Source organism: Amblyraja radiata, chromosome 8 (assembly GCF_010909765.2).
Source record: "Amblyraja radiata isolate CabotCenter1 chromosome 8, sAmbRad1.1.pri, whole genome shotgun sequence".
Taxonomy (NCBI): Eukaryota; Metazoa; Chordata; class Chondrichthyes; order Rajiformes; family Rajidae; genus Amblyraja; species Amblyraja radiata.
The window spans coordinates 28,340,565-28,362,692 of NC_045963.1; the positions used below are offsets into that span (position 1 = coordinate 28,340,565).

At 42.4% G+C, this 22,128-nt stretch overlaps 1 protein-coding gene across 1 annotated transcript in view; it reads right to left on the reverse strand.

Annotated features, from left to right (window-relative positions):
• rgs7 (regulator of G protein signaling 7) overlaps positions 1 to 21,265 on the reverse strand; it is a 301,511-nt gene extending 280,246 nt beyond the window's left edge. Inside the window, exons 1-2 of the mRNA XM_033025461.1 lie at positions 21,081 to 21,265; positions 20,204 to 20,308 (exon numbers count right to left, since the gene is read on the reverse strand). Coding sequence (XP_032881352.1) covers positions 20,204 to 20,287 — 84 coding nt within the window. The 5' untranslated portion in view covers positions 20,288 to 20,308; positions 21,081 to 21,265. The remainder of the gene's footprint in view (positions 1 to 20,203; positions 20,309 to 21,080) is intronic.
• Positions 21,266 to 22,128: the final 863 nt, after the last annotated feature.

Here is a 22,128-nt window from a genome sequence, read left to right on the forward strand (position 1 = left end):
ACGCTACCCCACCTCCTTTTCCTTTCTCTCTATCCCTCCTGAATATTGAATATCCCTGGATGTTCAGCTCCCAGCCTTGGTCATCCAGCCATAAATAGCTGGGGAAATCCCTGGGGAGGTATGGAGATGCCTGAATAAAAATTCATTAATGACCAAAATACATCTTGAGGTGAGCTCAGTATCAGAAGTTATGTTTGATGCTTGCAATCGCTTCAACAGTAAATATGTCGAAATATGTTAACAATTACTCAGGAGTTCCACACATTCAAATATTAGTATTTAAGAACTGAATCTCCCACTGAGGATTTATTTTAAATAGGGAAGCCTACTTTGCCATGCAGCAGAAAATCGGGCTGATTGCAGAATCATGCCCGGTTGGGAATAGTGGATAAAGAAAGATTATTTTTAAGTCACTTAGTACCAAAGAAAGACTGATAAATCTTGCATTGGCTCATTCTCCAACCTCCATCAACATTCACTATGCTTCACGTGGTCGGTGTTGCAACATCTGCTCCATCAGTTCCTCTTTCCATGACATCCACGGACCCTAGTGTTCCTTCCAGGTGAAGGGGTAATACAACCAATTCTGCATTCACTGCTCACAATTTTGCCAGGACTCGGGGGTCTGAGCTATAGGGAAAGGCTGAGCAAGCAAGTGTTGAAGTATTTCAGAAAATTAAATATTAGTACATAGAGAAAAGTAGAATGAAAATACAGAGGAAAAAAATAGCATGACCTTATTATCCAATATTTTGTGTACTTGACAAAAGTGAACATTTATTGCCGAGAATTGTGCTTGGAATCCGGACCATCACACAAACCAACCTCCCTTCCATCGACTCCCTCTACACTTCACGCTGCCTCGGCAAGGCCACCAGCATAATCAAGGACCAGTCTCACTCCGGTCACATCCTCTTCTCCCCTCTGCCATTAGGCAAGAGGTACAGAAGCGTGAAAACACACACCTCTTAATTCAGGGTAGACAAAAATGCTGGAGAAACTCGGCGTGTGAGGCAGCATCTATGGAGCGAAGGAAGTAGGTGATGTTTCGGGTCGAGACCCTTCTTCAGAGGGACAGTTTCTTCCCGGCTGTTATCAGGTTACTGAACCACCCTATTAACAACTAGAAAGCGGTTCTGACCTACCGTCTACCTCATTGGAGACTCGCGGACTATCTTTAATCGGAGTTTACTGGAGTTTATCTTGCACTAAACGTTATTCCCTTTATTTTTTATCTGTACTGTGGGCAGCTCAATTATAATCATGTATAGAGTTCCCACTGACTGGATAGCACGAACAAAAAAAGTTTTTCACTGCACCTCGATACATGTGACACTAACTAAACTAAACTAACAATTAGGATTCCAAAAGTAGTAAATTACACTTTTGTTTCCAGAACAATAAGAAAATAATAGACATGATCCTTGGCATGCGATTACAACATCAAGTTCACGTAGTGTTTTCATGTGTGCTTAAACCTGGTGGTGTTGGCAAAATGATAAGACTGCCAGATTATGAAAGAAAACTGGCAGGGAACATAAAAACTGACTGCAAAAGTTTTTATAGATATGTGAAAAGAAAGAGATTAGTTAAAACAAATGTAGGTCCCTTGCAGTCAGAAACAGGTGAGTTGATCATGGGGAACAAGGATATGGCGGACCAATTGAATAACTACTTTGGTTCCGTCTTCACTAAGGAAGACATAAATAATTTGCCGGAAATAGCAGGGGACCGCGGGTCAAAGGAGTTGGAGGAATTGAGTGAAATCCAGGTTAGTCGGGAAGTGGTGTTGGGTAAATTGAATGGATTAAAGGCCGATAAATCCCCAGGGCCAGATAGGCTGCATTCCAGAGTACTTAAGGAGGTAGCTCCAGAAATAGTGGATGCATTAGTAATAATCTTTCAAAACTCTTTAGATTCTGGAGTAGTTCCTGAGGATTGGCGGGTAGCAAACGTAACCCCACTTTTTAAGAAGGGAGGGAGAGAGAAAACGGGGAATTACAGACCAGTTAGTCTAACATCGGTAGTGGGGAAACTGCTAGAGTCAGTTATTAAAGATGGGATAGCAGCACATTTGGAAAGTGGTGAAATCATTGGACAAAGTCAGCATGGATTTACGAAAGGTAAATCATGTCTGACGAATCTTATAGAATTTTTCGAGGATGTAACTAGTAGCGTAGATAGGGGAGAACCAGTGGATGTGGTGTATCTGGACTTCCAGAAGGCTTTCGACAAGGTCCCACATAAGAGATTAGTATACAAACTTAAAGCACACGGCATTGGGGGTTCAGTATTGATGTGGATAGAGAACTGGCTGGCAAACAGGAAGCAAAGAGTAGGAGTAAACGGGTCCTTTTCACAATGGCGGGCAGTGACTAGTGGGGTACCGCAAGGCTCAGTGCTGGGACCCCAGCTATTTACAATATATATTAATGATCTGGATGAGGGAATTGAAAGCAATATCTCCAAGTTTGTGGATGACACTAAGCTGGGGGGCAGTGTTAGCTGTGAGGAGGATGCTAAGAGACTGCAAGGTGACTTGGATGGCTGGGTGAGTGGGCAAATGTTTGGCAGATGCAGTATAATGTGGATAAATGTGAGGTTATCCATTATGGTGGCAAAAACAGGAAAGACTTTTATCTAAATGGTGGCTGATTAGGAAAAGGGGAGATGCAGCGAGACCTGGGTGTCATGGTACACCAGTCATTGAAAGTAGGCATGCAGGTGCAGCAGGCAGTGAAGAAAGCGAATGGTATGTTAGCTTTCATAGCAAAAGGATTTGAGTATAGGAGCAGGGAGGTTCTACTGCAGTTGTACAGGGTCTTGGTGAGACCACACCTGGAGTATTACGTACAGTTTTGTTCTCCAAATCTGAGGAAGGACATTATTGTCATAGAGGGAGTGCAGAGAAGGTTCACCAGACTGATTCCTGGGATGTCAGGACTGTCTTATGAAGAAAGACTGGATAGACTTGGTTTATACTCTCTAGAATTTAGGAGATTGAGAGGGGATCTTATAGAAACTTACAAAATTCTTAAGGGGTTGGACAGGCTAGATGCAGGAAGATTGTTCCCGATGTTGGGGAAGTCCAGGACAAGGGGTCACAGCTTAAGGATAAGGGGGAAATCCTTTAAAACCGAGATGAGAAAAACTTTTTTCACACAGAGTGGTGAATCTCTGGAACTCTCTGCCACAGAGGGTAGTTGAGGCCAGTTCATTGGCTATATTTAAGATGGAGTTAGATGTGGCCCTTGTGGCTAAAGGGATCAGACGGTATGGAGAGAAGGCAGGTACGGGATACTGAGTTGGACGATCAGCCATGATCATATTGAATGGCGGTGCAGGCTCGAAGGGCTGAATGACCTACTCATGCACCTAATTTCTATGCTTCTATGTCTAAGACAAAGGTGAATTCACTGCCTAGGATAGTTATGTGATTCAGTGGTAGCTTTTAATAATAACTTGGATACGCTTGACCTGCGGTCTATCTTTAATCGGACATAATCTCGCACTAAACGTTATTCACTTTATCCTGTATCTGTACATTGTGAATGGCTCGATTGTATAATCATGTATTGTCTTTCGCTGATTGGTTAGCATGCAACAAAAGCTCTTTACTGTATCTCGGTACACGTGACAATAAACTAAACTAAAAAAAGGAAAGAGTTTGCAGGGTTATGACAAGATGGATGGAACTAACTAGGTTGCTCTTACATAGAGCCAGCACAGACCTAATGGGCCAAATGTCCTTCTTCCATGTTGTAGCTATAATGTGATTCCACCATCTGTGAGTGTGTGGTCTTTTTATTGCTGCATGTGCATTATTTGACTGGAGGCTATATTAAAATATAATGTAGCATGGCTAAAAATACTGGCCACAGCAATGTTATGCAGTGAGTGGAACGGACATAATGCTGACAAATATTGATGAAGTAATGATAAATGTGAAGTATATTATGCACCACATTACAGAGCATTTTCAACCAAATTCAGAATATGCTGCTAAGTCAGTGTCCCATAGGTCTGTCTGTGATTAATGGCCAACACTGATGTAGAACAGAATACCAATCAGATCATAGACTTACATTTATGCTCCTACTTAAACAATTCCACTGCACTAAGTTTCAGTTTTCTTTATTGGTCTACACATTAAAGGCTGATGTTTCTTGGGATCGACCATCAGCTACAATAAACAGCTACAGTGCTGAAAATATATAAATAGTTATGAATTTTGATTTGGTGCAAGCGGCGTGCTAATTTGCTTACTTCAGTTCTAATTTCCAGTGAGAGCTGATGAAACTTTGATGTGTGAAAGGACTCAAAATGAGTTGGGCAGATGGTGCCTTATTCACAAAGGAAAGATTGGGGGGAAATATTAAACAGTTACTGATTTTTGCACTCTTTGCATGACTGATGGACAGAGAAGCCTGAGTAGGAGGTGGAAAGATTGCACATTTTACAAACTACCCACCCATCTGCACAATCAGGAACCTCCGGTTTCATATGAGGAAGTGTTTATTTTGCTTGGGCAGCTCACAACCCAGCTGTATGAACGTTGATTTCTCTAATTTCAAATAACTCCTGCATTCCCTCCCCTCCCTTCTTTCCCCCCCTCCTTCTCCCTTCTCTCCAACCCCCCCCCCCCCCCTTCTCCCACCCCCTCCACCACCCTAGTCGTGCTACCAGTCCCACTGGTCGCATCCTTGTATCCCTCTTGTCATCACCTCTTCCCCAGCCAACAACTCTTCCTGAGGTCATCTGTTGCCAGCCCTGGTTCGTTCTGGTCTTTTCTCACCTCCAGGTTATTTTCCCCATCGCCCCCCATCTCTACATTCAGTCGGGGGAAGGGTTCTGACCCAAAACGTCATGTAGAGATATGCCTTTTCTCCAGAGATGCTGCCTGACCCGTTGAGTTACTCCAGCATTCACATATTGCCCTTTACTATCCATCTCACAACATTAAATACCAGAAATGAAATAGGTTGTCCTTCATCCGAAGAAGACGAAAAGAAAAAATTGACAGACAGGTCTTGCATCGCCGGAGAAGAGGCCCCCTTGTGGTCAGTATGATATGCGTCAAAATATAACAGCAAGACTTGGCGGGCAGCAAGTTCAGAATTCTACGTTGGTAACAGGAAAACTGCCAAGAACTGATATGCTCAAACTGATGCTCTCCTGCACTCTCAGAGGAGCAGGTTTGCAGTGCTGTTTATATGGACAGGGAATCTAATGTAGATTTCCTCTTTGCACTCACTACCTGTTGTACTTGTGTATGGCGTGACTGTACTCAGGTATTGTAAGATTAGACTAGAAATCAGGCAAACAAATGTTTTCATTATATCTCAGTAGTCATGCCAACACTAATACTACTGAATGCAGAAATTATGGAATAGAAATTAATTTGGGAAAATCCTTGTAAACAGAGGTCAACTTGTACAACCAGCAATAACTTAAAATGCAAACATTATGTTAAAGCTACTTTATTTATTAGGAGCACTAATAAATTGCCAGCACATAATTCAAGACACAAACATATTCCCCTCTTATTATTAATACATCCCTCTCCTTTAGCATCAGGTTTTAAGCAAGGGTGTGCAAGCATCCAGTATTAATTTAATTTTAGATGTTTTCATGGTTTCCAGAGATGCACTCTACCCTTGTTATTACAGACCTCTTTATAATGAGTTTTGGTTATTGCAGACGGAGCATCCACACAGCGATCAAACACCGCTGTCTCTTTAAGAACACAGGCTGCTGATTACACTATGGGAGGCCATGGAAATGGACAAGAAATTGCTTTGATCAACACGTGCAACAATACCCTTTATCAATGCAACAAACAGCTTTCAGTATTTTCAGTTTGCAGTAACAAAAATACATTTTCAGCTGTTAAAAAGAACTTTGTATTTCAAATCAACTCGTTATTACATGAAGTGACTGCTAGGTGATTGTAGCACATCCCTTGCTCGTTAGAGCGGCCAATCAGCAGTAATGAACACCATTTCCCACCATCCCGCCCGCTGGTCTGTTATAACAAGGATTCTCTGTGTTTTATTTTAACTCCAATTTAACAGGTTAGTATTGAACCAGTGCAGTATATATGTAAGATAATGGACAACACATCAGCGACCAAGACATGCCATTGACTGTGAAATTGGCTGCTAACTGTTCATTAGGATCACCTCAAGTCTTGGGCACGTTGGGGTACCTTCAAGGACATGTAACTCTCCATGATATAAAGAAATTGGATGGATTTTCCCTCAAAAATAATTATGCATAAAGACCAAAGGGATGTGATCTTTGTTGAATATGATTTATTACTTTTGGAATCTGTCTCGATGCCAAAATATGAAATGCGGAAAAGTTTAAAAAAATGGAAGGGAGTCATGACCTTTATAAAAGCCAATCATTGTACTATTTTGGCCAGTATTGCAGCCGATAAATATGATAAATGAAAATTGTGTCCACTCATTCATTATTGGGATTAAACTATAAAAAGTGAAGCTATGTCTTCACAGGTGGTGACACAGATTCAGAGTGCTTGGTGTGAAACTGAGAAGAGTCACAGGAGATGGTCACAACTTCCCGAGCCAGCAAGTGGCCTACCAGAGAACCACCTTGCCTGAGATCATCTGTGGCTGGCCCTGATTTGTCCTGGTCTTGCCTTCAATTGTATCCCTCACCCCAACTTACTTTCAGCCTGAAGAAGGGTCCTAACCCAAAACGTCATTGTTATTTTTAGTATGTGTTAAAAAGTATGTTTTAGTGTTCCTTGATTTGTTTTATATGGGGGTGGGGTGGGGTGGGGTGGGGTTGGGGGAAAACCTTTTTCGACAGAGATGCAATTTTTCCCCCCGTATCGTATCTCCGTCCGCACTGCGGCCTAACAACGTGGAGTTGGCGACCTTTTCTGGAGACCGACCCAGTGCTCCAAGCCGCGGGATTGCGGGACTTTAACATCGCGGAGCTTGCAACCCCTATGCCGGGGATCGAAGCTCCAACCATGGGGCCTGTGGACTCTAACATCGTGAAGCCCGCGGTCTCTGGTAAGAAGAGGCTGACTCGCGAGACCTCCCCGACCCGGGCTTCGATCGTCATCTGCAGGGGCTTTGATCGCCCCGACTGCGGATGGTTTGACTGCCCTGACCGCGGGAGAACAAGAGGAAGTAGATTGAACTTTATTGCCTTCCATCACAGTGGGGAATGTGGAATCCACTGTGGTGGATGTTTATGTTAACTTTTATGTGGTAGTGTGCCTTGTTGTTTCCCACTTAGTATGGCTGTATAGTAACTCAAATTTCACTGTACATTATTTGGTACTTGCGACAATAAACTGACCTTGAAGCCTATCCATGTTCTCCAGAGATGCTGCCTGACCCGTTGAGCTGCTCCCGCACTTTGTCTCTATCTTTGGAGATGACATATCTGGCCTCCTGCTCACAACCACAGTGTGAATCATGTCTGTGGCTGTCGAGTGACTCCTGTTGGTAGGCCCAACACAACTGTGCAAGAAAGTACAGCAGCCTCAGAACAATTACATCTAGGATCAAAAATAGCTTCTTCCAATCAACCATCAGGATCTTAAACCACCCAACTCAACCCTAAACAAAACCCTACCCACCAAAGTACTATAGACTTTGTAGACTGTTTGCACTATTCCGTTTGCACTATTATGCTCTAGTTACCTGTATAACTGATAATTTGCTGGAGTAACTCAGCGGGTCAGGCATCATCTCTGGAGAACATGCCTATCTTTGCTCTCCGGAGACGCTGACTGACCCTCTGAGTTACTATAGCATGTTGTGTTTTTTGTTTGTAAGCCTGCAACTACAGGTTCTTGTATCTACTTAATTGATCATTTATTGTATTACTGTTTGTTGTAGATTTATTTATTGTGTTGTTGCATTAATGTGCCTGGAAAAGGTGCAGCAAGGAGGAATTTTATTGTTCTGTTCCTGGTGCATATGATAATTATTAATTAAACACTCTTAACTATTGAAAACAGAACTAGACATCATGAACAAAAATATTCACTGAGGAAGTCAAAATGAATCTTGAACTTCTCCTTCATAGCTCCTCATCTCAGAACTGCTGAGGATATGTCAGTCTATGCAGAGGAGTTAATTTGTTGCTAGGGTTGGATCACTGTGGTTTTATATCAATCAATTTAATTTCCTTAGCATTTACACTACAAATCTCCCTATAGGATCTACAAAAGCTATTGAGTGACTGGATTAACCTATCCTTGCAATTATCGAAGAATAAATCTGACAACTAAATTATGAGCTAAAAAGTCTTTATTTATCTTAGAATCATAGTTGTGAAGTCTTAACTATTGAATACGCAAGTAATTAATAGATGAGGTAAATTAGTGAAATTAGCACAATGCCACAATGACATTCTACTTACAATGTAGCAATTCAGGAGTACTTTGTTGCTGACTATAAATGTATAGCCAAGGTCAATGTCAGAAATGGATATAAAGTGGTCGGGTTAATTGACTTGCATAGCTACTCATTACAGAGCCTGAAATTCAAGCATATTGAATTATGTTCGGAAACATATATGACCAGCGAGCTACAGGGGGAGTGTGACTGAGCTTTAGCGAGAGGTTGAGCAGGTTAGGACTCTATTCCTTGTAGCGCAGGAGGATGAGGAGTGATACATAGAGGTGCACAAAATAATGAGAGGAATAGACTGGGTAATTCACAGAGTCTTTTGCCCAGAGTTATGGGAATCGGGAACCAGAAGACATAGGTTTAAGGTGATGGGGGAAAGATTTATTAGGTACCTGAGGGGTAATTTTTTCACACAAAGTGTGGTGGGTGAATGGAACGAGCTGCAGGAGGAAGTAGTTCTGCCAGGTACTATCACAATGTTTAAGAAACATTTAGACAGGTACATGGATACGACAGGTTTAGAGGGATATGGGCCAAATGCAGGCACGTGGGACTAGTGTAGATGAGACATGTTGGTTAGAGTGGGCAAGTTGGGCCAAATGGCCTCTATCCATGCTTCTTTGACCCTGCCCTTATGGTCTGCTGTGGATGTATACTTTACCATTCAGCTAAGCTTCACCAGATGGCGGAATAATCTTCCTGAGATGTTGCATAATCATCACAAGAAGTGCTCTGTTCATTTTGGAAGAAATCACCCTCAGCGCCAGTAAGTGCATCTGGACGGGATGATTTGAATGTCACATAAAACTTATGTAAGTGACACGCTTACAGCTGGTGTTTACTCATTGAAGCTTTATTCTTTCACATGGGGTGTACTTTTATTTTTTTAACATTTGCAGGCAACCTAAATATATCAAATACTTTTGCAGCTTTCTGTCCAAAATCAAATATGGGAAATGTTAATAGAAATGGCAACTAAACTAAGAAATGATGTCTGAGTTTGCATTTGAGTTTAGTTTATTGTCACGTGTACCGAGGTACAGTGAAAAGCTTTTGTTGTGTGCTAACATGTCAGTGGAAAGACAATACTTGATTACAATCGAGCCATTTGTAGTGTACATATACATGATAAAGGGAATAACGTAAATAGGTTTAGTGCAAGATAAAGTCCAGTAAAGACCAATATTAAATAGTCCAAGGGTCTTGAATGAGGTAGATAGTAGCTCAGGCCTGATCTCTAGTTGTTGGTTAAATGGTTCAGTTGCCTGATAATTGCTGGGAAGAAACTGTCCCTAAATCTGAAGGTGTGTGTTTTTACACTTCTATACCTCCTGCCTGATGAGAGAGGGGAGAAGAGGGAGTGACTCATCCTTGAGTCCCAGAGCTAATGTCTGAATGGTAGTGCTTAAAACACTACCTTGTTTGTCTCTAACTTGCAAAGAAATCTATACAATTTTACTGGCCAATTTAAGTGAAATATACCCAGGCCTTTCTGTCACAGTTACATAAAACAGACTCCAAATGAATCATGCACAGATGCCCAATACGAGCAAATTACCTTGTTACAGAATCCTTCTCAAGTCTTTGATAGCAAAGAGCTTGCACTGTAAACCACCTGAGAATGATCCTTGGGATTATTGGGTTAACATTTGATGAGCCTTTGATGGTAGTTTCACTGCAGTTTTGAAGGATCATGCAGGAACTCATTGAAACCTACCGTATATTGAAAGGCTTGGATAGAGTGGATGTGGAGAGGAATGTTTCCACTAATGGGAGAGTCTAGGATCAAAGGTCATACCCTCAGAATAAAAGGACGTATCTTTAGAAAGGAGATGAGGAGGGATTTATTTAGTCAGAGGGTGGTGAATCTCTGGAATTCATTGCTACAGACGGCTGGCGAGGCCAAGTCGGTGGATATTTTTAAGGCGGAGATTGATAGATTCTTGATCAGTACGGATGTCAGGGGTTATGGGGAGAAAGTAGGAGAATGGGGCTGAGAGGGAAAGATAGATCAGACATGATTGAACGGCAAAGTAGACTTGATGGGCTGAATGACCTAATTATGTTCCTATAACATGAATTTACGAACTTATGAACCCAAATTAAGGCATTATGCTTCTATTAACATGCCACCTTTGAACCTCTGGTCGTAATGGTTTATATTTCATTACTGATAAGAAATATTTGTGAGCTCCATCTCTTTCTTCGCTTTACATTCGATTTGAACCCAAGTTACTTGAGGACATAAGCCAAGACGATCCTCGAGGAATTTCTCTCACAAATCTTTCATAGGAAGATGAACAGAAAATGAAAACAAAACGGAAAAAAGAAAGAAAAAGAAGAACAGGATGAAGAAAAAGCTAAATAAAAAGGAAAAAGAAACAAGGTAAAACAAAGCAAAAGGAAAATAAAAACATAAAGAAGAAGAATTGCAAGAGCTGCCTTATTATGTCAGGACTAAAAGGCACGTATACCAAGGCTTTACACTTCTAATACTAAGGAAAATATTGTAAATTAATTTAAAATAATTGAAACTCTCCTTAACTTTCATAGTTTCTTTACATTCACATGTTTAATAACATATTTTAATGAAAAGTGTTAAATTGAATGTGAATTATACAGATTTAGTGGAAACCTGTGACAATTTATCACTTTAAATTCCACTATACTGGTAACATCCTTCATTACATTGCCTTGAATTGCGTGTACTTGGGATGTATTATAAATGCAATCTCATCGCCATCTCACCATCACGATTTGGAACGACCCTGGAACTGCATTCATTTGACCATAACATTGCCAGGATGCCATCTACTGGCACCTCAAGGACCCTGGCAATAAAGTGGGACATGCACTTATTTCATTCGTGAAAACTGTATTATTCCATACAAAGCACAGCTGGATTTGCAAAAGGTATATTTTCAGTTGCTTCAGAAGTGTAAAGGCAGCATTACACTTGGTTTACTTTTTGCTGCTTGTGGTATTAGGTTTCGAAAAATATCATGGACAAGAAATTTGCAAAATCACATCTATGTACATGATAGTCATTAAATTCTACAATGGGAGGCACAGCTGGTAGGGCTGTTCAGCGTCAGAAGCCCGGCTTGAATCAAAAGCTCGAGTGCTGTCTGTGTGGAGTTTGCACGATCTCCCTATTACTTCATGGGTTTCCTCCGGGTGCTCTGGTTTCATCCCACATCCCAAAGGTGTATGGCCTTGTAGGTTAATCGGCCTCTGTAAAACTGCCCCTGATGTGTAGAGAGTCGATGAGAAAGTGCGATAACATAGAACTACTGTGAACAAAGGATTAATGGTCTGCGTGGACTCGGTGGGCCGAAGGGCCTGTTTTTATGCTGTATCTCTAAACTAAAATAAAGTCTTATCAAAAGAAGCAAATAATTATCTTATTCCTCTCAGTTATTTTCAACATTTGGTTCACATCAATGACAGATGGGTAACATACCTATGAATGATCCACCTGGTATTCTGAACAGCAATACTGGGCTTTATCATATCAATTGCTGGCTGAAATATACTTTTTGTACAGTGGAATGTCACTCTGTATTTTCCTTGGGTGAATTGTTGGCGCAAAGTGATATATTAAGGCAGTAGCATTTCAAATGCAAATCACAGTATGCATTATTCTTGTTAGAATTAAGTATAATATAAACATTTAATGATTCAATTTCCTTCTTTACAATGAACACAGTGCCTGCAATAAAAAAGAACAGAGAGAACTACAGGCTGAAAGGAACCAGATACACCAGGGATTATTGAGGCTGGTCTACAGAAAAATTAAGACTGAGAATTAAATAATATCTAATTCATTTAGAAAAGATAGTGACGGGAAAGGAACAGATGAAGTAACTTTGCTCAAGATAGCATAAAGTCCAGCAGAAGAAAAAAAATAACAGAGGTGTCAATAAATCAGAAATACAATCCACATGGATCGATTTGAATGGTAATAAAATATTAATCACACTAATGTCGATGACGTCTATCTATGGATCACAAAACAGTGGAAGGAAGGTGGAACAGGCTGGTTATGATGCAAGTCAACACCTGCCACAGTAATGGCCTGGACCCACTACAACGCACCCACCGCCGCAACAGATTGACAGCACATGCACACAATTTAAAGTATTGTGTTCAGTTCTGGGCACCATGTTTTATAGGAAAGATGTTGCGAAGCTGGAAATGGTGCAGTGAAGATTTACGTTGATGTTGCCAGGAATCGAGGGCCTGAGCTATAGGGAGAGGTGGAGCAGGCTAAGACACTATACCTTGGAGTACAGGAGGATGAGGGGTGATCTTATAGAGATGTAAAAAATCATGAGAGGAATAGATCGGGTCGACCCACAGAGCCTCTTGCCCAGAGTAGGGGATCGAGAACTAGAGGACATAGGTTTAAGGTGAGGGGTAACTTTTTCACACATAGGGTGGTGGGTGTATGGAACGAGCTGCCAGAGGAGGTAGATGAGGCAGTTACTATTGCAACATTTACAAAATATTTGGACAGGGAAGGTTTAGAGGGACATGGGCCGAAATTAGGCAGGTTGGACTAGTGTAGATGAGTCATGTTGGTCGGTGTGGGCAAGTTGGGCCGAAGGGCCTGTTTCCATGCTGTATGATTCCATGACATACTATCTCCAATCTGCGCTGCACCATTTGGACAACAGGAACGCGCAGATCAGGACTTTGTTCGTCGACTGCAGCACGACAATCAGCGCCATCATCCCTTCCAAACTTGTCTAACTTGACCAACGGAAACTGGGTCTTTGCTCTTCTATATGCAGCTTGATCTTCAATTTCATCGTTGGCAACCCTCATTTCAGTTTTCTTCAAAACTCCAAACACGTGCAGGTTTGTAAGTTAGCTTCTGTAAATTGTAAATTGTTCCTAGTGTATAGGTTAGTGTTATTGCACGGGGTGATCGCTGGTGGGTGTGTTGAAGGGCCTGTTTCCGTGCTGTATCTTTAAAATAAGTAAAAAGTAACAGCAATATCTATATAACTAAAAGTCTCATCTTGACCACTTCCTGTCTGCGCTGTGTAATGATTCTAGAAAAAACGCTACCATATATCGCTATGATTTTTGGCCATCTTACTCACAGTCCTCCTCCGCTGAGGCAGCCCTGAGGATTTTTCCGATCGATGAAAAATAAAAAAGTTATCAGTGTTTAAAAATCTTGAGATCACCTGATTGGTCCTCTCGCCTGTCAATCACCACGATGAAGGTTACACCCCTTCCAGGGGGGTGGGGGCGGGGGGGCAGGACTATAAAACCCCAGATGTCTGGACGTGAGTAAGTCATTCTGGAAGATCGCGAGGGAGAGTCCACAACTGTGATTCTAAACTGTGAATCAACTGAACTGTGAGTCTGCAATGTACTTGCAATAGATGATCTGTTAGCCCTTAATGACAATGCAATGAGTTGTTTGGCAATTTGGTGACCGGCACTCTGCTTGTAATGCTATGATATTTAATTTGGCGGCCTTCACTCTGCTTGAAATGCTATGAAATTGAATTTCGTGGCCTGCACTCTGCTTGAAATGCTATGAAATTGAATTTGGTGGCCTGCACTCTGCTTGAAATGCTATGAAATTGAATTCGGTGGCCTGCACTCTGCTTGAAATGCTATGAAATGGAATTCGGTGGCCTGCACTCTGCTTGAAATGCTATGAAATGGAATTCGGTGGCCTGCACTCTGCTTGAAATGCTATGAAATTGAATTTGGTGGTCTGCACTCTGCTTGAAATGGAATTGTGAGTGAACTGCCAGCCCACCAGCCCTGAGTGACTGATCTGCCAGCCCACTAGCCCTGAGAAACTGAGCTGCCAGCCCACCAGCCCTGAGTGACTGAGCTGCCAGCCCACCAACCCTGAGTGACTGAGCTGCCAGCCCACCAGCCCTGAGTGACTGAGCTGCCAGCCCACCAGCCCTGAGTGACTGAGCTGCCAGCCCACCAGACCTGAGTGAGTGAGCTGCCAGCCCACCTGGCCTGAGTGACTGAGCTGCCAGCCCACCTGGCCTGAGTGACTGAGCTGCCAGCCCAAGAATCCATTCGGCCCACAATGTTCATACTAGCCCTCTGGAAACCAGTCCCTTTGGCCCACAACACCCATACTAGTGCTCCAGAAAAGCCCCCCACCCCACTGGCCACCAATATTGGAATTGGTGGAGAGGTGGAATATTGCGTTGGGAGACCAACCCTCTCGTGTGAACATGGGACCCAACGGGTCCCACTTATTCTAGTATGAATAAAAAAAGGAAAATCAGGATGAGAATGTGGACAGGATAAAATTACTGGAAGTGACAGAGTAAACAAAGGAATATAAAGTTTGTCTCAGTGTTAACCAGAAATATGTCAGAAGGACATACCAAAGATTCGATTTAGTATTAAGAAGAGCAATCTTAAGTAAACTAATCAAACTCAAAGAAGATAGGACCCACGGTACAAAGGCAATAAACATCACATTATAACATCACAACAATAACAAAATAAGGAAAGTTAGAACATAAATAGTATTTCATACAAAGGGTGGTGGGTATATGGAAATAACTGCCAGAGGAGGTAATTGAGGCAGAGACTATAACAACATTTAAAAGACATTTGGACAGGTACAAATTGGACAGGTACATGGATGGGAAATGTTTAGAGGGATATGAACCAAATGTGGGCAGGTGAGATTAGCGTAGAAGGGGCACGTTGGCCAGCATGGGCAGGCTGGGCCAAAGGGGCTGTTTCTGAGCTGCCAGAGGAGGTACTTGAGACTTTTGTGATGCTTAAGAAACATTTAGAGACGTAAATGGATAGGACAGGTTAAGAGGGATATGGGTCAAACACAGGCAGGTGGGACTAGTGTAGATGGGACATGTTGGCCGGTGTGAGCAAGTTGGGCTGAAGGGCCTGTTTCCACGCTATGAGGATTAAAACTAATTGAAAAAATTGCATAAATAAATAAATTGCACTACTGAGTGGTCACATAATCATATAAGGAATAGTAGCTGGAGTAGACATATACCGTGTGGCATGAAGGGGATAGATAGGGTGAAAGCACAGAATCTTTTACCCAGGATAGGGGAATTATGCCCGCGTTTGGTTCACAGCCGTCTAAACATTTCCTATCCATGTACCTGTCTAGGGTAGGGGAATTAAAAACCAAAGGACATACGTTTAAGCTGAGAGGGCCAAAATTTAACACGAACCCGAAGGGCAACCCTTTCACTCAGAAGGTGGTGTGTATATGGAAGAGCTGCCAGATTAGGTCATTGAGCATATACTATAACAGTATCTAAAAGAAACTTAGACAGGTGCAGGGAAAGAAAAGATTTAGAGGGATTTGGGCCAAATGGGCCAAAGGGACCAGCTTAGATGGGCATCTTGGTCGGCATGGACAAGTTAGGCAGAAGGGTATGTTTCTGTGCTGCATGACTTTGACTATATATCTGCGTCCACATGGAACATGATGATAACTGATCTTTCACATGCCTGCATTTGTCCATTTTTCTTGATTCCCTTAATATCCAAGAGTCTGCCAATCTTGGTTTTGAATGAGCTCTGCATTGTTCTCTGCATGAAGACATCTTTATTTATCTCTGTCTTCAATGCCTGACCCTTGTTTTAAGACTGCAGCTCATTTCTTGAGACACATCATCTGCCCTATGAGTATTAGGTAGGTTTCAATGAGATCACCTTTCATTCTTCTAAATTTTGGAGTATATGGATCCAATCAGATTACTCTTTACTCGGAGAACCATCATTCTGGTGAAGCTGCAATAGAGTCCCTCTATCACAAATATATTCTTAGATTGAGAAGCCACTACTGCATATACAATTCAATATGCACTTGAATTGGGATGAAGAAGAATTTCTTTATTCAGAGGGTGGTGAATCTGTTGACTTCATTGCCAAAGATGGTTGTGGAGCCCTAGTCTTTGAGTATTTTTAAAGTGGAGATTGGCAGATTCTTGATTAGTAAGGGTGTCAAAGATTATGGGGAGAAGGCAGGAGAATGGGGTTGAGATGGATCAGACTTGATTGAATGTTGGAGTAAACTCGTTGGGTCAAATGGCCTAATTCTGCTCCTATGAATTATGAATTTATGAATATGAGATTTTGAGCTCTCTATTATTTTGGTAAGGCTGAACGGGCAACAAACCATTTGCATTCTTAAATCTTGCTGGATCTGCATGTACCCTATAGCAATTCTCACAGGAAATGTGCTCCACAGGTAATGTCAACTAATTTACCTCTGTCTGGAATTAACTCATTCTTGAAGAATCTATGTAAGCAGGAAAAAAATCTTGCAACACCAAACATTCCACGCCTTATACCCTTTAGCAAACTCAAAACTCAAAAAATTTATGCAAATGACCCAGTGGAAATCAATAGCAAATGATCTGAAAATAGTTGGTGATCTCTATAAACATCAGTGTCAACTGCAGATGGAACACATATTCAGCAGTGCAGGTTAGGAAAGATTCGACTCGAAGGGCCGAATGGCCTACTCCTGCACATATTTTTGTATGTTTCCATGTTTTTTTTTCTATTAACAACCTACACACTTGAGCTCCAAAATGGCTGTGCAGGCTTCAATTCAACAGACTTGTGCCACAAATGTCTCTGCATATACAATTTGTGCCATTTTGAAACCAATTCTGTTTCTGTAGCACCAACAGTTATTTGCTACAAAAATGAAATCATAAAACCCGAGATATTCAATGTTAGATTGGTACCAACAGGTCACATTGGGAGTGTGGAGAATGAGGAAGCTGCTGACAGAAGGAATGTATGAGACATACGGTGCTGATTGATTTGAAAGGTGCTTGAATAATGAGGGAATAGGGGATTTCGCTGATAGAGTTAGATGAGGAAAGGCAGGTGTAGGCTTGTGCAAATATTGTTTGGCTGAATATTTATTCTAAGCAATTTTATGCGTAGACCAATGCAAAAACAAAAACATGATTGAAAATCATTTTATATAGAATGCATAACTGCATTTTCCATAGCTGCAATTAGTTTTTTTCTATGATCTACTTGGGAATACCCCAAGCATAATTCCTAAATTTTAATCATGGTGATAAAATCAAAAACTGGTGGAACTACTTAGAAGTTAAAACAGTAACTATGGAGAGCAATACAAAGTTAACATTTCATGTTGATAAAACATACTTCTGAAAGATCACAGACTGAAAACATTAATTCTATTTCTATCTCCACGTATGCTGACCTGCTGAGTTTTTCCAGCATTTACTATTTTATCTTAGATCCTATGTAGTTATTTGCTATATCCTGCGAAGCACTGTGAACATAGAAAGAACGTTACATTTCCTGGACAGGTGATATTACTCTCAAAATGAATGTATACAGCTTGTGCCATATGTCAAACAGTGGCGCAGCTGGTAGAGCTGCTGCCTCACAGTGCCTGAAAACCCAGGTTTGATCCTGACCTGGGGTGTTAATGTGTGGAGTTTGCACGCTCTCTCCGTAACCGTGCTGGTTTTCTCCCACATATGCAGGTTTGTGGGTCAATTGGCCTCTGTAAATGGCTTCTTCTGTGTATTCTGTACTAACCAGGGGATTGTGGTCATGTACAGGGATAGTCTTGCTGAACGGTATGCAATGAAAGTATTTCACTGTACCTTGGTACAAGTAATAATAAAAAAGACATTGAACCATCGAGGTTTACCAATGATCTGTCGTGGACCAACCGCATTGATGAGATAGCCAAGAAGGCACAACAACACCTTTAATTCCAGAGAAGGCCATAACTCCAATTATTCATACATACTTGCAAAGATGCACTATAAAAAGCATACTGGCGGGTTGCATCAATGCTTGGTCAATGCTCTGCCTAAAACCGTAAAACAATGCAGAGAGATGTAGATGTAGCCCAGTCCATCACACAGACCAGACTTCCCACCATTGACTCCATCTACACTTCATGCTGCCTCAGAAAATCAGCCAACATAATCGGACTTGTTCCATCCTGATCATTCCTTCTTCTCCTTGCTCCCAACTGGCACATGGTACAAGAGCTTCTAAGTGTGCACTACCAGACATAGAAACAGCTTCTTCCCCTCTGTTATCAGGTTTCTTCTATAAGTTAGGGCACTGTCCAAATCACCACTACCCCATTAAGGACATTAGACTTTGTCTATGGAACTGGTGGACTACAATGTTGAGGACTATATTCTGCACTCTGTCTCATGCACTTAACTCTATTTTGTGTACTTGAATTTGACTTGATTGTAGTTATGTATAGTATTATCTGATCTTATTGGATAGCATTCTAAACAAAGCATTTCACTTTACCCCGGTACACGTGACAACCATAACTCTAAACCTAACTAATATGAACAGATGATCGATGGTCCACATGGACTTGGTGGGCCAAAGGGCCTGCTTCCATTTTTAAAAAGGCATAAAGTGCTAGAGTAACTCAGTGGGAACAGGCAGCATCTCTGGAGAACATGGATAGGTGGTGTTTCTGTTTGCATTCTGTCATTTTGAATCAATCAAAAATGAAGGATTAATGCAAGAAAGAAAATACAGTGATGTTTCTAATGTTGGGAAAGTCCATGTTCTCTTGCCTGCAGCAGCTGATCTTTCAACCAATGCCAGAACCATCTCATGCTGCTACATGTCACTTGGATTTAAAAGTGGTTGAAAACAATGTCCTTTAATCTTTCCTTCTGAATGCTTTTGTTTCCTTTCACCCATCTACATCTCTGAAATATATATTTTTTCTATATAAAGCCTGCTAAGTAAATACATCTTATTAAAATTATGATTCAGGACATTTGCTTCATCTGAATGTTATGTCCCACAAATGATGCTACAACTCAAAAAATATTTAGGTTAATCAATGAAAATGCAATCAGGTGTAAAAGACATTGAATGCCATTAAGTAACTGGGAAGAATATTTTCCGCTCAGGACAATGATAAAGCCATGAAAGTGCTGGAGTAATTCAGCGGGTCAGGCAGCATCTGTGGAGAACATGGATAGGTGACGTCTCCGGTCGAGACCCTTCTTCAAACTCAAGATGAAGAAGAGTCTGAAGGGTCTCGACCCGAAACCTCACCTATCCATGTCGTCCAGAGACGCTGCCTTGCCCGCTGAGTGACTCCAGCACTTCGTGCCCTTTTGTGTATAAACCCGCATCTGCAGTTCCATGCTTCGACATTGACAAGGCCATGTTTTATCTAGCTCCCACAGTAAGGCCAAGGGTGTGGGCAAAACCGGACTCTAAAAATAACACCAGGTTATGTAATTCACGAAGCAAAAGTCTCCCATCATCACTGACACTTCATTTGCCATCGGCCCGCTGCGGTAACACTTGGACAAGCTCAGTCCTTGCACCTTCCAGTGACACACCTGCTGGATGCTGGGCATATGGCGAATTGGGAGTGCGGTGCCAGCTCTGACTCAGAGTGCCTCTGCAACTCGACCACCTATCAATCCAGAACGACGCCAGGGAAACTAGCCCCCAGTGGGGTTCGCATCTCCCTCTCCCGCGGGACACAGCGCAGCGCACTCACAAATCGCTCCTCCTCCCCCACCCAAATAAATAGCTTTTTTTGTTCTTCTTTACACGGCGTGCAGGTCAATCTGCTTGGGAACAACGGGGTTGAACTGCCCTCGGCTCCAAAGCTGGAGCACTAACCAGCCACCCCCACTGCCAGACAGGGCAGGCAAACAACTGCACAGAACCCAAACAATGCTTCTGCAAGGCGTTGCATCCTCCGCCACAAGTCTCTCTCTCTCTCTCGCTCACACACACACGCTCACTTGCCTTACCTTTCTATACACCAGCATGTTGGGCGATTCATCCGCCGTCCCGTTGTTACTAGCGTTCTGCCCATAATTATTTCCTTGCGCCATAGCAAGATGTGCCCCGGGTTCCTGAAACAAAATAAAATCTTATTTTTAAATCACACTTTTTTACTATGATTAAAATGCTGGCAGCCCGTTCAGATGAGTGCGGGCACCCTTGCAACAAATGAAATAGCAGCAGATATCAAATGCTGTCGCTGCAAAAGGGCATCACTATACCGGGGGAAGGGCGAGGGGAGGGGAGGGGAGTGAGGCCACCTGAGGTAAACTTAGATCCTAGACCATTTATAATTTCACGACGGCCGCTTTAGAGGGTGACAGCGCGACCACTGCAAAGGCAATCCTCACCCCCCGATTCCTTTCTGTGAAGGCAACGCTTGCTGAAAGAAATGGAAAGCGCGAAGGGACAAACCAAGCGAGTGCACTATAATGCAGCAGATTGCAAAAAAAAATCATCAAAATAACACTGCAAGTGTTCATTCGCTGCACGATGCTTGTGTTTCCTCGCCGACAATATATATATCCACTCCTGCCGTTTGCATTGCGAGTGCGTGCAGCAGGGTGTATCGTCAGTCCGGTGGGTTGTGTGGCGCTGGGGTGATACATGCAGCCCATGCGGTACATTCAAGCTGTCACTCCCAGCACCTTACAGGCACTCGGCTTCTTTCGCACAGCGAGCAACGCGATCAGCACCACGGACAGCGAGCAACAGACCCGGCCAGCGTGCACTCAGCGGTCGGTCACCCAGTCAATGCAAACAACTCCAGCGCCCGGCGTCGCTGCCAAACGCTTTGATTCCGCCTTTTCCCAGAGATTTGGATAACGAGCCGCTTAGATTTACCTCAAGCACAGAGCACTGCACGATAACAGCCAAAAGTCCTGATCTCTGCAACGCTTCCACCCGATCCCGGCCTCAGACAATTCATTTGCGATTTGCAGCGAGGAGGGCAAGGCTTTATATTTATATATATATTTTTTGCTTTGCTTTCTCTCTCTCTCCCTCCCACCCTGCGTCCCTCTAGTCAGCCTTGCTCCAGGAGATGTGTTGCAGCGCGCGCTCCCTGCTGGGGCTCGCGCTCCCCGCGCGCGTTCACGCGGCCGACAACCAGCGCGCGCGCCCGCGCTCCAGGTCTCCGGGCTCGTCCGTGGCCGCGGCTCGGGACAGATAAACAGCGCAGAGCGTATCCCCGCTCCTAGCATCGTTGCTTTCTTAAAGCTACAGCCCACTAACTACACATGTAGTTCGGAATGCAAGTATGGATATATATATATTTTTTAAACACTTCTCCTCAACTGCCACCAGTTGTGCAAACCTCCAATATATTTTTTTGCACCTTCAATTCTTGATCGTCAAGAATTCAAACTTCACGACTATCACTTGGTGAAGGTCGAAGGGTCTGGATGATCTTGTCCCACGCTGCATGACTCCATGACTATGACACTTTGTGCCTTCTGGCGGCCTAAGCCGTGGAATTCCTTCCCCGCTCTTCTTAGTCATTAGAGTCCCTTTCCCACTCCTCTTAATCCTCTTAGATTTTGGTCAACTCCTCCACCAGCTCCTAAATGAGTCAAGTTCGGAGAGACAAGGTGTTCGGGTCAATGGATCCCCAAGCGTTAGTATAGCAATGTTACAAAATGTTGAGATTTTAAAAATCAAGTCTTTAATTTATCCCATCAGATAAAGCATAAAAATAAATTTAATTTGACACCTAATTCACTTTCATATCTTCAGTATAAAAAAAGTTATGGCCATTTTCATACTCGGAAATTGGCATCTTGTTCCCTATTTCTTTTTCATTGACTTAACACAAAAGCTGTGAACGAGAACATTTAAAAGCCGAGAACTTTCTTAAAATTTAAGAGAACTGAAAGAAAATTTCAGTTATTAT